At 51.7% G+C, this 14271-nt stretch overlaps 1 protein-coding gene across 3 annotated transcripts in view; it reads right to left on the bottom strand.

The window, feature by feature from the left end:
• Positions 1–14271, bottom strand: part of Gse1 (Gse1 coiled-coil protein) — a 360758-nt gene that overhangs the window by 219988 nt on the left and 126499 nt on the right. For all 3 annotated transcript variants that reach the window (XM_031341584.1, XM_031341582.1, XM_031341583.1), the window contains exon 2: positions 8590–8779. In XM_031341584.1, the coding sequence (XP_031197444.1) occupies positions 8590–8779 (190 nt within the window). The remainder of the gene's footprint in view (positions 1–8589; positions 8780–14271) is intronic.

Genomic DNA, 14271 nt, shown 5'->3' with positions numbered 1-14271 from the left:
GTGTGTGGGTCAGACTCTGATGTCAGATGTCTTTAGTTTGTTATCTTGTTTTTAAAGACAGGGCCTCTTATTGGTCTGGAACTCACCAACAGAGCTAGGCTGGACACCAACAAGCCTCAGGGGCCACAGCCTTTCTCCCCTTCTCCAGTTCAAGGGACCACATGTGTGAACCAACACACTCAGCTTTTATGTGGGTGCTAGGAGTGGAACTCAGGTCCTCATGCTAACTGAGCCCACCCCACAACCTAAACCCCTCAATCTATCTTTTTCATTTAAAATTTCTAGCTCCGACCTTCTGGGGTAGAAGTTCCAGTTGGTGGTGACACTTCTGGGCCATAGCACAGCAGGCACAGAAGTCTCCCTTGGTCACAAGACACTGGGTCTGAGCCAACACTTGGGTTACCATTCCCCGCTGCCCACACTACATATCCTCTCCTCTTTGTTTTATGAGAATTGAAAGTCCTGGCAGGCACACACAACCACACACCAGCCAAGGAAGTGTAGAAAAGACAGTATAGCCCAGTGGGTAGGAGCCATCATACACGGAGAGCAGATCTGCCAAGGATGAGGACATGGGCTTATGTCTCAGCACTAGGAGACTGCGGCAGCAGACCCATGAGTTCAAGACCAGCTTGAACTTCAACATGAGACTCTGACTCAAAACAACAAAACAGGGAGGGAATAGGGATTTTTTTTCCGGCGGGGAAACCAAGAAAGGGGATATAACATTTGAAATGTAAATAAAGAAAATATCTAATTAAAAAATAAATAAAAATGTACTTAAAAAAACCCAATTTTTAAAAAGAGGAAGAGAGCACAGCGGAGGGCATCAGACATTGGTGCTAAGGACACTGACAAGAGGCCAGCCTTTCCCCAAGTACTCAGCGAACACCCCAAGGTCACTGTGCTCATTGGAACACAGGCCCAGCTGAGTATGGTGGTATATGCCTGCCGTCTTAGCTCTCTAGAGGCTAAGGCAGGAGGGTGGAGAGTTCTAGGCCAGCCTGGGCTCCATGAGCAGACCCTGTGTCAGAACAAAATGTCTGCTAAAATAGGAAGGGGGAAGGAAAAAGAGGGAGGGACGGCCGGTCTCTGCCTATGTCCTTCGAGCCCCACTGTGCTCAGAGAGACTCCAGGCTTTCTCTCTCTGGATAAAAGGCCTCTTTACCACCTGTGCCTTCAGAGGCCTCTAGACTTCCTGCCCTGACTTGTAAGCCATGCCTCCATCATTATGAGACATTCCCAAGAGGATAAAAGTCCCTGCAAGTGGGAACCAGGCACTGGATCCCAGCTCTACTGGTAGTACCCAAAGGAGAGGACAGCACAGTGAGATCTATGACAGATGCCTAGGAGGTCCTGCTGCAGAGAAGTGTACTAAGCGTGATGTGCAGGGATCTGCGCCCGCTCTACACCCCCTGGAGCAGCTGTGGCTCCCCAACCACAGGCAGAACCTGTCTGTGCCTTGTATCACCACACTTGGCTTTCCACATGCTGCTATGGGCACTCTGCCAGCTAAGTACCCTCCCTGCCTTCCTGGTGACAGAGGCAGCCTACACCAGAGTCCATTTTTCTGACAAAGAAGAGGAAGGGGCAGGGTTGCTGGTGACTAGCCAGAGTCCTCCTTCTGTGTGCTGGAGTCACCCTACACGTCAGACAAGGCCGCCTCTTGCTTTCTACTGGTCAGCGTGCTAGTTAATTTTTGGTCAACTTGATACAAGCTCCAGTTATCTAGGAAGGGGAACCGAGAAAGCTCCTCCATCAGATGGCCTGTGGGCAAGTCTGTGGGGCATCTTTTTGATTGATGATTGATGTGGAAGGGTCCAGCCCCTTGTGGGTGGTACCACCCCTACGCAGGTGGTTCTGGATTCTCTAAGAAAGCAGACTTGAGAAAGCCATGAGGAGCAAGCCAGTGAACAGTGTTCCTCCGTGGCTTCTCCTTTACATCCTGCCTTGGCTTGCTTCAATGGATTGGTACTGGATCTGTAAACCCCTAGCCCCCTCTCAAGTTGCTTTTGGTCAGCGTTTTATCACAAGAATAGAAATCTTTTTATTATTATTATTATCACTTTTATTTTTCAAGACAGGGTTTCTCTGTGTAGCTCTGGCTGTCCTGGAACTCACTCTGAAGACCAGGCTGGCCTCAAACTCAGAAATCCGCCTGCCTCTACCTCCAAAGTGCTAGGATTATAGGTGTGCACCACCATTGCCCGGCAGGAGAGAAATCTTAACTCAAACAGGCTGGGCAGCATCCTTATGCCACAGATGAGGAAACCAAAGCACAAGATGACATTCGGCTTATAGCAGAAGCTCATAGAGCCAGGTCTTAGAACACAGGAAGCCCAGATCCATGTGTGTGAAGATGCTCACCTCCTGGCTGCACAGTACACAGTGTATTTTAACACATGACAGGAGGAAAGGGGGAGTGGGATGGGAATGTCAGTTGGAACGAGCATGCCCGCTTGTGGATGTCCACTTCTAGCAATGCACGGCCCCACAGTCATGTCTACCAGATGCAGCTCAGCCCAGGGAACCTGTTTCTCAGAACCTGTGTTCTCAGGAGGAGCCCCTGAACCCAGAGTCACCACCACCTCTCAGGGTCAAAAAAGATATGGAGCCAATATTTTTTTGTTTGTTTTTTTGTTTTTGTTTTTCAAGACAGGGTTTCTCTGTATAGCTTTGGTTGTCCTGGAACTTACTCTGTAGACCAGGCTGGCCTTGAACTCAGAAATCTGCCTGTCTCTTCCTCCCAAGTGCTGGGATTAAAGGCATGAGCCACCACTGCCCGGCATGGAGCCAGTCTTGAGGTAGGAAGATGGCACAAAGAAGGCCTGGCACAGTGCTGTTCCCAGAGGGCTCTGGGAAGTAGGTTGGAGACAGGAAGACAGACAGACAGGCAGACTGATGGATGGATAGGCAGCAGAAGCAGGGAGAAGCTCTGAGGAACCTTAAACCCAGCCTGTACCTAGAAGGTATAGAAGGCCAGGCAAGGGGTGTCCCCCACAAGGGCCAGTTAAGGAATGTCCCCACAGAGGCCAGGTCTCCCATGGGTCCTGACGAAAGATGTCCCCCAACAGAGGCCTGACAACGGTGTCCCCAAAGAGGCTACACCATGCTGCAAGGTCAGATCCCATTCCCTGCTGCAGAGCAGCTCAGGACCTGAGGACAGTGGGAGTCCCCATGGTAGTCTCAGAACCAGGAAACAGGGCCTTAGTAGCCTAGGCAGGACATAGGCTCAAGGCTCCAGAGCTTGAGACATGCTGCCAAGGAGAGTGGCCGTCTGGTGCAGAGACAGAGCTCTGCCCAGCCTCTCTTCTCCTCACACAGTAACAGTGCCTTATCATAGCTGTGGTGTCAAGGGCTTTCCAGGTCCTTCCAAGGGGCTGCTGGGAAGGGAGCACAAAGCCCGTCCTGGACCTGAAATGCAAAGCCAGGAGTGTAGGGACCTGAAGAACCCTGTCACCCAAGCAGGACCTCCACAGCGGAGCATTCCTCACCACATCTGTCCACTCCTGTCCTGAACAACCCAGCAATTTTGACATGGTGTCAGGGTCAGTGGAATAACAAACCCATTAAGCTTTCCAGTCCTGATCCTTGAGCCCAGTTGGGTGCAGGCTGCAGCAGCAGCTACTGAGCAGCTGCTTGGGAGACAGGTGAGCAGCAAGGGTGGCCTAGGTCAGCCACAGGGAGATTATGGTAGCTGAGTCAGGTAGGAGAGGGTCAGCTGTTCTGGATTGTAGGCCCTGAAGACAGGCATGAGGGTTGATAGCCAAGGAATGTTCTAGAAGGAGGACCAGGCTTTCCCTGTAGCTTCTCAGAAACTAACCCTGTCCATCTTGGGATTCCCTCAGTGAGACCTGGATGAGACCATATAGTCCAGGCTCCTGCCTCAGCCTCCTTAGTGTGGGGGATCACATCACAGGTGTGTGTGTGTATGTGTGTGTGTGTGAGATATGCCCAGCTCAAGATTTATCCCGGCAGCCAATAGTAAGCTGGCATCTCTGGGTAGGGTGGGGGCGGGGCAGGTCAGGTGATAGCCTACATGATGAGGGATGGGAGGAGTCTTCAAGCAACAAAGGCTGTGCAGCAAGAGACAGTGCAATGGCTACAGCTCTCCTACCCACTGCAGTGCCTCTACACAGCACCTGACATCACTGCCTGGCCCACGAGGGGAGGAGCGGCTTTCCTTCCCAATGGCGGGTAATGTGATGGTTAATACTGACTGTCAGCGTGACTGGATCTTTTGTCTGTTTGTTTTTGTTTGTTTGTTGAGACAGGGTTTCTCTGTGTAGCCCTGGCTGTCCTGGAACTCACTCTGTAGACCAGGCTGGCCTCCAACTCAAAAATCCTCCTGCCTCTGCCTCCCAAGTGCTGGGATTAAAGGCGTGCACCACCACTGCCTGGCTTGACTGGATCTTGAATCACCTACTAGACAAACCTCTGGGCATGGCTGTAAGGGATTTTCTAGATTGGATTAACTAAGCAAGGGAGACGCTGCCTGAATGCCGGTCCTGGATTGGATACGAGGGAGAAAGTGAGCCACACAGAAGCATTCTCCTCTCGGCTTCCTGACTGGGGATGCCATGTGACTCCTCCTGTAGGCTGGCTGCTCCTCCGGTCAAGCCTTCCCCACCACTGTAGCCTGGAATCCTGAGCTGAGAAAACCCTTCCCTGCTTATAGGCAGCTTTTGTCAGGTGTTGGATCACAGTAACAAGGGAGTAACACAGGCAGTTATGGTACCCGTGGGTAAACTAGCGTGTGGCAGCCAGGCTTCTGCACCTGTGTGCTGGTGAGAATGTGGTGTCCTCCACTATCCACTGCAGTGTGTAGACGCCGGCATCTGGAGAGGGTGGGAATGTGGCCACAAACTCTGGTAGCCATTTATGCACATAGCTAGGCCCCAGTTCTCTCTGGGTAGGTCTTATGAAGCCCCATCCGAGGGGCACACATGCCTGGTCTGACCACTGGTAATGATGCTGACATGCAGCTGAGAAAGGGGGGCTGGGACCAGAGTGGCTGGCCATGGTTTTTAACACACATAGTTCAGCTCACCAGTGGGGACTTCGGCTTCTGCTGTCTCTGCTGATATGAGAAACCCGACACATTCGAGAAACTGCTACACAACCCAGAAAGGACATGCAAAGCCACCATCACTCCCTCGGCCACGCAGGAAGGACATTCCGAGTCGAGAATGACACGCACTGCTGTTGTACAGTGTGTAACCTATACAACCTTGCCTAGCAGCTATCGCCGAGTCTTAACATTTGTGCCATGCCCCTGACGCTGACTCAGTTGGACGGCCTCATTTCACAGTGGCTATTCTGCAGTCGGAGCAGCTAAGGCCTCTGGAGGCCCTGAAGTTTGCAACTTAAGACTAGGGCATGGACCCACTGTGATACTAAGGCCGTCTCCCTCCTGCCATTGTGGAGCATGTAGAATCGCTTCCACTCCAAGGAGCCTTTGCTCGGCACAAGGACAACTGCTTTGAGAGCCCTCTCCTGCCTTGCCAGCTTCCTCATACATGCGCATTAAAATGGCTCTTGTTCCAAACAGAGACTCAAGGCTGTTGACAGAGTCAAGTGCCCTCACATTGCAGGGAAGGCTGCCCACCCAAGGCATCAAACGACACCCTTCTCTGCACAAGGGACTGCATACCAGGCTAAGGTTCCTTCAGGACTTGTTTGCTAAAGGAACTGTGGCTTTGGTCCTCAGAGGATGGAAAAGTGGGCCCAAGGTGCCTGACAGGTGCTGGTCCACTCCCCCATGGCCCAGAACTGGGCCTACAACCAGCCAGTGACTCTCGTAATGCGGCGCCTCTGAGTCGACACTGCCCATACAAAGTTTGGTTAGCCACCCGGAAGCTTCACCAAGGACAATTCCATCCCTTGTGTAGAGGTGGCCCTGTTCCCTAAGTAACACCAGATCCTATGAATCCTGGAATCCTGCTGAGTAGAACCCAATGGCTCCAAAGTCATTGCTTTGCACAAGAATTCCTGGGAGCCCTGGCCTGGCCCAGGCCTTTCCCCAACTAGCTCCATATAGAGAAAACTTGCAGGGAAGCAGCATTGAGGAATGGCTGGCTGAGGTGTTTACAGCCCTGCCAGAAAGTAGATGTTCCCTTCTTGCCCTGACCAACCACCCCCAGAGAAGACTGTGCAAGTCAGAACTGGCTGAAGCTACCATAGTTGGGACTCCAGAGGCTTCCCTGTAGCTAAGCTCTAAAAAGTGTGTGTGTGTATATGTGTATGTGTGTGTGTGTGTGTGTGTGTGTGTGTGTGTGTGTGTGTGCATAAGATAGGTGTGTGTATGAGAGTGTGTCCTGAGCAGGAGTCTGCATGCTTGTGGGCAGTCTGTGTATGCACCCCTGTGTGCTTCAGATGTGCACAGGGCTTCCGTGTATCACCTGTCAGTACGAATGGATGTTGGTGTCGGTGTCGGTGGCTACTGTGGAGTACAGGGTCTAGACAGTGTCTATGCATACACACATGGGACACAGTCATGAGGCCTGTGCATATACCTGCTAGGAGGACTGACCCACATACTATGAAAGTGATCGGGTGTTGGCGAGTCTGTGGGGCCCACAGACTCTTCTCTTTCTCTGTGTTCTGTAGTCTTCACATCTTGGTATTTGTATGTATGCACCTGTGTCAGCGTATCTGTGTGTGTTGGTACGAACCCATGTGTATATACGCATGTCCATGTCTATCCCATATGTTTGAGCACCTGTATTTACGTGTATACTTACTGGCGCTATATATGTTTGTCCGTGGTGGGGAGGTTCTCATCCATTGTCTCTGTGTGTATCTATGAACGTGTTTGCACGTGCACCACATGTAGCCCATCTCCATGTCCCATGTGACTGGCCCTGCTGCAGGCAAACAGTGCACAGCTGGTGTGAGCCATGCCGCCCACTGCTGGATGAGAGGTGGCAGGTGTATGATAATCCATCAGTCACCGTCAGATTCCGAGCGGTGCAGCTGCCCCCATGGGACCTGACTATAGACCATGCTCCTGGCCTTCTTGGCTAGAAGCTGCCCTGAGCCATCCATCCTGGTGGGAGCAGCTGGCAGACGGGGGCCCGGAGCCCTGCCCAGCCTGTCACTGTAGGGCAGGACTGCCAGCCAGTCCTCTTTGTCTACTGACCTGGTCCCCAGCTCTGGTCAGCAGGGCTGACAGCAGGGCTGTTCCCCCTGACCCTGCACCTTGGCTTCTTGACTCTCAGGGAGCTCTCCCCTTTCTTCCTCTCTCCCTCCCCCACCCGGTGCAGCCTCCAGAATGAGTCAGGTTGTAGCCACCCAGGAGTCACCTTTGGGGACACAGAAGTGATGATGCCTATCCCCAGACGCTCCAAGCCGGGCTCCTTAGTGGAAATTGAAATGTCCACCCCCAAAACTTGTGACCTGGAACTTTCTGGATCAGAGTTAAATAGGTGGTAGAAGCCAGACACAGGGTTCAAATTCCAGTACTCCACCACTGCTGGGTAGCAAGGGTGGGCGCCTCGGGCTCTCTGAGCCCACTGCACACTGTTTTGCTGACACACACAAACACAAACACAAACCTCTGCTTGACTCGGTGTCACAGAAGGTGATGGCCTACCAGTCACCGGGCACATCTCACAGACTTAGTTTAGGAGTCAGAGGATAGCTAAAGGTCCCTTAGCCCAAAGCCTGGGGTGCACCACACACTGGCTGGCTCCCTTGTAGAGCTCCATGAGGGGCTGGCCTGCTTTGGGTATTTTAGTCACCAGGAACATTCTCAGGCCCCCACAGACACATCTCAGGGTAGACTTTGCCTGTGGGTGGGGTTGGGGGGTGGATAGGAAATACAGCATGTTTTCAAGACTCAATCCAGAAAGGCATGTCCTAGACCTTGAAGGGCTTATGTCAACTCAGAGTACCCTGGTTTCCACAGGGCATGCCTGTGGAACTAAAGGAGATGCTGCCCACGCAAGCAAACGTTCTGCCTACTGACTCGAGGCAGCCAGTAGTGCCGAGTGCTGAGGCCCACACACAACACTTCCCTTGGTACCAGATGCCACAGGCTATGGAAGCCAGGCCCGCCCGCTACCATGGCAGTTCAGAGATGTAAGATTCTGAGCATGTTGGGTAAATGTGTACATGTGGGGAAAAAGGGGTGCCAGTCTCTGGCAGCATCTTCCCTGCATCCCCTTTTCTATATGGCCACTCTATCCACACCTGCCAGTGTCTGAAGCCCCTTAGGCCCCCAAGGCCATCCACCCGGGAAGCCTCAACACAGCCGTCCAGACACCTGCTGGCCCGGCACTATGGAAACCTTCACAGGAGACTAGGTCAGTTGGTCCTCATACCCACTTTCCCCGGAAACTACCTGCAGGCTCATGTTTGCTGCAGTGACATTTACAAGCTTGAACGAACAGTCACTGCGCAGGCAAATTCATCACGGAACATGAAGAGAATTCTCCAAACCCCAGGAAGCCAACTCGAGCCCTATACGCCAAGGACATGTGGTGGAACTCTGCTCTGAACTCAGTGTCCCAACTCAGCCTCCAGAGCTGCAGCCCATGGGCAGGCTCAGGCCCAGCCCATGTGGAGAGACGCAAAATGTTCTTCTACCTGTGGCTGTGAGATCTACTCCGTCTCCATCCCAGCTGTCCCGGCTGCTCTGCTGGCTTGACACTGGCAGCGGCTCCTGGGTGGTCCTGGTGCCCCTGGATAGACTGTCTGTGGGGGGCACTGGCTGTAGCTCGGGCTCTGGTGCAGGAGCATGGACAATTGCAGGTGCCTCCAGAGGAGCTGAGGTAACCTGCAAGGAAAGAAGACAAATGAGTCAGGAAGGAGAGAGGCCTTGGGCTGTCTTTCTGTTTCCTCCTTGCTGTGGCCTGACCTCTCTGGAGGGTCAGCAGTTCAGCTGAGCTGGCATGACAGCAAGGACTGTAGACTCTCATTGTCTGGCCAGGATCCTCAGGCTTACACTGGACACTGTAATACTATGTGTGTCTATCTCTTGACGTCTTGACACAGAAGCCCCTAGCTTCTGATGGCCACCCTGATGAGGGTTTAAAAGGGAACAGGGAGAGATGCTCCGAGGTTCAGTCTTACGCAGCCCGCCCCCGGAGATGTCTGTATGCTACCATGCACTATAGCACAGGACCTTTGGTGTTCAACTTGGGAAGATGGGGTGGCCATCTCAGCTGTACCCTACAGATTAGGGGGGTGTCATGTCTCCAAGTCCGTTGGGGAACAGTCTCTTCGAGACCAGGCGGCATCCATTCAATCCTATTGTGAATGTCAGGCAGAGGGAAGTTCCCCACTGCACAAAGTTACTGGAGAGGGTTCAGGAAACCAGGGACCCCATCCTTATGGTCTTTGGGGGAGCTACTGCTTAGCTTCTTCCCCTTATAGCATGCATTTGCTTGGGCTCACTTCCTTACACAGCGGGTTCTATACATTTTTTTGTTTGTTTGTTTTTTGTTTTTTTTTTCTAGACAGGGTTTCTCTGTTTTGTCCTGGCTTGTCCTGGAACTCACTCTGTAGACCACGCTGGCCTCGAACTCAGAAATCCGCCTGCCTCTGCCTCCCAAGTGCTAGGATTAAAGGCATGTGCCACCACTGTCCGGCTTTTGGTTCTATACATTTCTAAGTCCCTGCATCGTGGGAGTCAAAGAGAACACATGCTAGGTAAGTAGCCTTGGAAACCAGACACCCTCAGTGTCGGCACACCTCCGTGGAATTCCCAAATCTCACTCCAGGCTGCTGGGTACAGCTACTGCCACGCCATCCAATCTCTACAGAGACACCCATCTGCATGCAGGCAACCAACCCCCACCAGCACACCCAACTTGGTTGAGTTAGGCTTGAAAAATCAAAGCACAATATACGGGGGTCAGTCCTCTCCTTCCACCATGTCAGGTACCAGGGATCAGATGCACGCATGTCCTGATGCTTGCTAGCATGCACGTTCCCTCGATGAGCTATCTCACACATGTTCCCTTGAAGAGCTGTCTCACTGGCCCTTTCCCATGCATATTTAAGTTGTGGACGCATGTACTCAACAAAGAATTCACCAGTTACCACACACACACACACACACACCATATCCATTCTAGAAATACAAAATGTCCCAACCGCCACATCCCAGTTGTTCCTGGCCATCACCCTTCTAATCCCCCGACCCACCCAACATATACACCTCTTTCTGCCTGTAACCGTGACTATTCTTTCAAGGCTGAGAAAACTGAAATTTCAGAAGCGGCCTCAGTAAAGGAGACAAGTCACGAACAGGGTTAACCCAGGCCAGGAAGATTCCCAGGTCTAGGCAGGGGGCGGCTGGGGACAGCTCAGCCCCTGCTAGGCCATTTGGACCACAGCGAGCCAGGCCCAGCTGGTGGCTCTCCCTCTTCCCCACTGAGAGTACAGGGTTGGTAAGAAGTCATTTTCTGTTCATCCAGTTATTTTTAATTTTTTTTTTTCGTGTTTTCTTCTCCCAGGGCTTAGTTCTGTAGGAGTAGCACCCTAAGTGAGATGGATGTTCAGAGTTCCTGAGGCGAGCGCAGCCCCCACCAGCCCTGCAGGCAAGAGGCAGATGAATTTACTGTGCTGTTTCCTGGAACGCTTTAATTTATAGCATCCATATGGAGACATTGCCCAGCCACTGCCCCACCAAACTCCACGGCAGGCATGCAGGCTGGAGCCAGGGGGCACTGCATCAGGCCGTACACATCATTTCTTCATTCATTTATTCTTTCCTTGGGACCTGGGGCGGGGGCGGGGGGAGTCTATCACTGTAGCAGGAACCCCTGAGCACAGATTGGGGCCCTATTCTGAGTCCCAGGGTTGCCATCCATGAGGGGTGGCAGAAGGTTATACTGCCAGCCAGGGACTCCTGCTGCCAGAGTCAAACCCGGCAGTATCCTTGCTTGTGGTAGCCCCTGGAGATGGACTGGAGGGAAGCCGAGGATTGTGAACGCCCTGTACCTGCTCCATATACCATACCTTTGACCTACTTTTTCTCCTGGAGTGGAGGAACCAGCAGGGTTCTGCTGGGGCAAAGTAACTGGGTAACGCTTTGCACACCTAGGAAGGGGCTGTAGGTGTAAAAGTGGCTGTTGGTAGTGTGTCTAGCAGAGAACAAAAGCAAAAAAAAAAAATGTTCTCTGCTGAACACCTACCATGTGCTGGCACCAGTCCAAGCCTTTACACAGAATCACACAGTCCTTCCAGACACCCCCTTGCCAGGGAGTTGCAAAAGTGAGCTGTCTGAACTTGCACGGTAATTGGGGCTTTGAACTTTGAAGTGCTTGTCTGTGACCTCAGTCAGCTATGAAGCAACAGGGGGATGAAGCTTTTAAACAGAGAACAGAAGACAAGAGGTGAGAGGCATGGGCAGGGGCAGAGTACAGGGTCAGTGCTGCAGAGGCTGGTGGGGGACACTCCTCAAGAGCTGCGAGATCCAGAAGGGCTTCCTGGAGCAGGTGGGCTGTGAACTTGGCCTTCAAGGGGAGTAGGGTTTGCCAGGGAAGGGAAGTAACTTGGGTGTGGGAAATGCCACACCAAGAACCATGTGATTGGGCCCAGTTTAGCTCTTAACTCACACTTTTGCACACTCTCTTATCTGTTCCCCTATCCACTCATCCACCCAGCCAACTAGCCACAAGCCCATCTGTCCATCCATTCACCCAACCCATCTATCCATCTGTCTATCTACCCACCAATCCATCCATTTATCCATCCACCCATCCATCCACCTACCCACCCACACATACATACATATATACATACAAACATTCGTCCATCTATCCATCTACCCACCCACTCATCCATCCACCTATCCCATCTATCCATCTGCCCATCCATACATCCATACATCTTACCCATCCATCCACCCACCCATCCATCCATCTATCCATCCATCCGTCTATCCATCCATCCACCATCCATCCACCCATTCACCCATCCATACATCCATCTTACCCATCCATCCATCCATCCATTCATCCATCCATCCACCATCCATCCATCCACCCACCCACCCATACATACATCCATTGTACCCATCCATCCATCCATCCGTCCATCTGTCCATCCGTCCATCCATCCGTCTTTCTGTCCATCCATCCACTCATCTATCCATCCATCTGTCCGTCCGTCCATCCATCCATCCATCCATCCATCCATCTATTATCCTCCATCTACCCATCTGTGATGACTACTCTTGGTTGTCAGCTTGACTACACCTGGAATTAACTAAGACCCAGTAGCTAGGTACACCTCTAAGGGATTGGTATTGGCCTTGACTGAATTATTTGAAGTAGGAAAATCTACTTTAAATCTGTACCACAATGTCCAGTGATGGCCCCATATAAAGGACATGGAAGAAGGAATTACTTGCTTTGCCCACTTGCCTTCACTCCTGTTTCACTGGCGTTAGAGCCGACTTCTTTGGGATTACAACAAAGACTGAAGATCAGCTGAGATATCCAACTTTATGGGCTGAACAATTACTGGATTCTTGGGCTTTCTTACACAGCCTGTAAGCCACTCTAATTAACAACCCCCCTGTGTCTGTGTGTGTGTGTGTGTGGTATGTATGTATATGTGTGTATATGTATATGTGTGTATGTGTGTATATGTGTAGTGTGTGGTGTGTGTCTGTGTGTATGTATACGTGTATATGTATGTATACATGTCTGCCTGTATGTGTGGTGTGTGTGTATATATGTGTATATGTTTGTGTGAGGTGTGTGTGTGCTATCCATTCTGTTCCTCTAGGAAACCCTAATACTCCATCCACCATTTTATCTGTCCATTCTCCCATCTATCCACCATCCATCTATTCATTCCATCCACCTACCTACCATCCACATATTCACTCCACTCACCTGTTATCATCCATCATTGATCCATCCACCACTCATCCATCCATCTACCAATCCATCCTTCATCTATCCACCATCAGTCATCACCCATTCACCTCCCACCCACCTGTCTACCCACCCACTCCATATGCCAGTGACAGGTGTCTGGTAAGCTTTTCCTAGAAGTGGGGCAGCAGGTATATTGTGTGCTATTGTGACAAAAGGGCTAGGACAGATATCTGCCCTTTCTCAGGGTGCCACGAACCACCCCACAGGGCAAGACCCTGAACCAAATTAGAGCGCTAAGCAGGCATGGCTGCAGGACGCCAGCCCCGCCTTTCACCTCGTGCTTCTGGAAGTATCTGCTGCTGCCTTTAGAAGATGTATCCTCTTTGCTCTTTGTTAGGAAACACTGACAACTGAGAAATGATTTGCATACAGGTAGGGATGTAAGGCAGGGCTTTGGAGTTGTGCTGTATCTCTCAAAGTCATACACAGAGCTCCTGAGTCCCCCAGCAAGGCCCACCTGGGGACAGAGACTAGAGAACAGAGTACACATGTCCAGAGCATCTTGGAAGGGGCCGTTCACAACAGCCCTCTGTCCTAGACATCAATATCCCAGACCACGGCCTGTGTGGAATGAGTCCCTGGCATGGACACCTTTACAGGTCCCTGCACTGCCAAGTGCTAAGCTCTAGAACCATGTGTAACCTGGTCCTGCTGTCTGCCCAGCAGTGTGAGCCTGGATCAGAGGGCCACATGCTAGTCTCTCTTCTGGTCTAGCTCTCTCTTGCTATGCTACAGGAACTGTTGCTAGAAGCGAGAGAATTTCATGTCTCTCTAGCGCCAGCTTGATCAGGGTCGATGGATGTGTGAGGAAGGGCTGTAGATCACCACATGCTGAGCCCCTCACCCCCTCCAACTCTACCCCTAAAGGAAGGATCTCAACTGAACTGAAAGCCATCCTTGCTCACCCTCCCATAGCCAGATTGAACATGACTCCTAACAGAAAGCATCCCTGGGCTGCCTAGCTGGTCTCCTCTGCCTGGATCACCCTCTTTGCTATGATGCCTGAAGCATACATACACTATTGGCCTCCCATGCCCTTCTCAGGGGACCCTGACAATCACAGCATCATAGAGCCACTTATAAGGCATCCCTGGCTTTGAATGGCTAGCTGGATAAATGCCATGGTCCCTGAACCTCCACAGGCAGCACCCACTGTGTTAGCATTGGTCAGTTAGTAGCTAGGGCCGAAGAAGGACATTCCTAATGGCTTTCCAAAATAAAAAGGGGTGCCTCCCAAGTCCCTCATGGAATCTTATCATCATCCTTCTTTCTCCAGGGAACTCATGTGGGTTTTGAGAATGTCGTACCAAATAAAGTCAGGAGGGGAGGGAAGAAGCTGACATCGTATCCCCGTTCAAAAGGAGAAGGGCAT

This window comes from Mastomys coucha, unplaced genomic scaffold (assembly GCF_008632895.1).
Source record: "Mastomys coucha isolate ucsf_1 unplaced genomic scaffold, UCSF_Mcou_1 pScaffold22, whole genome shotgun sequence".
Taxonomy (NCBI): domain Eukaryota; kingdom Metazoa; phylum Chordata; class Mammalia; order Rodentia; family Muridae; genus Mastomys; species Mastomys coucha.
The sequence above is the reverse complement of the archived record's forward strand: the minus strand, read 5'-3'. Positions and strand labels throughout refer to the sequence as shown.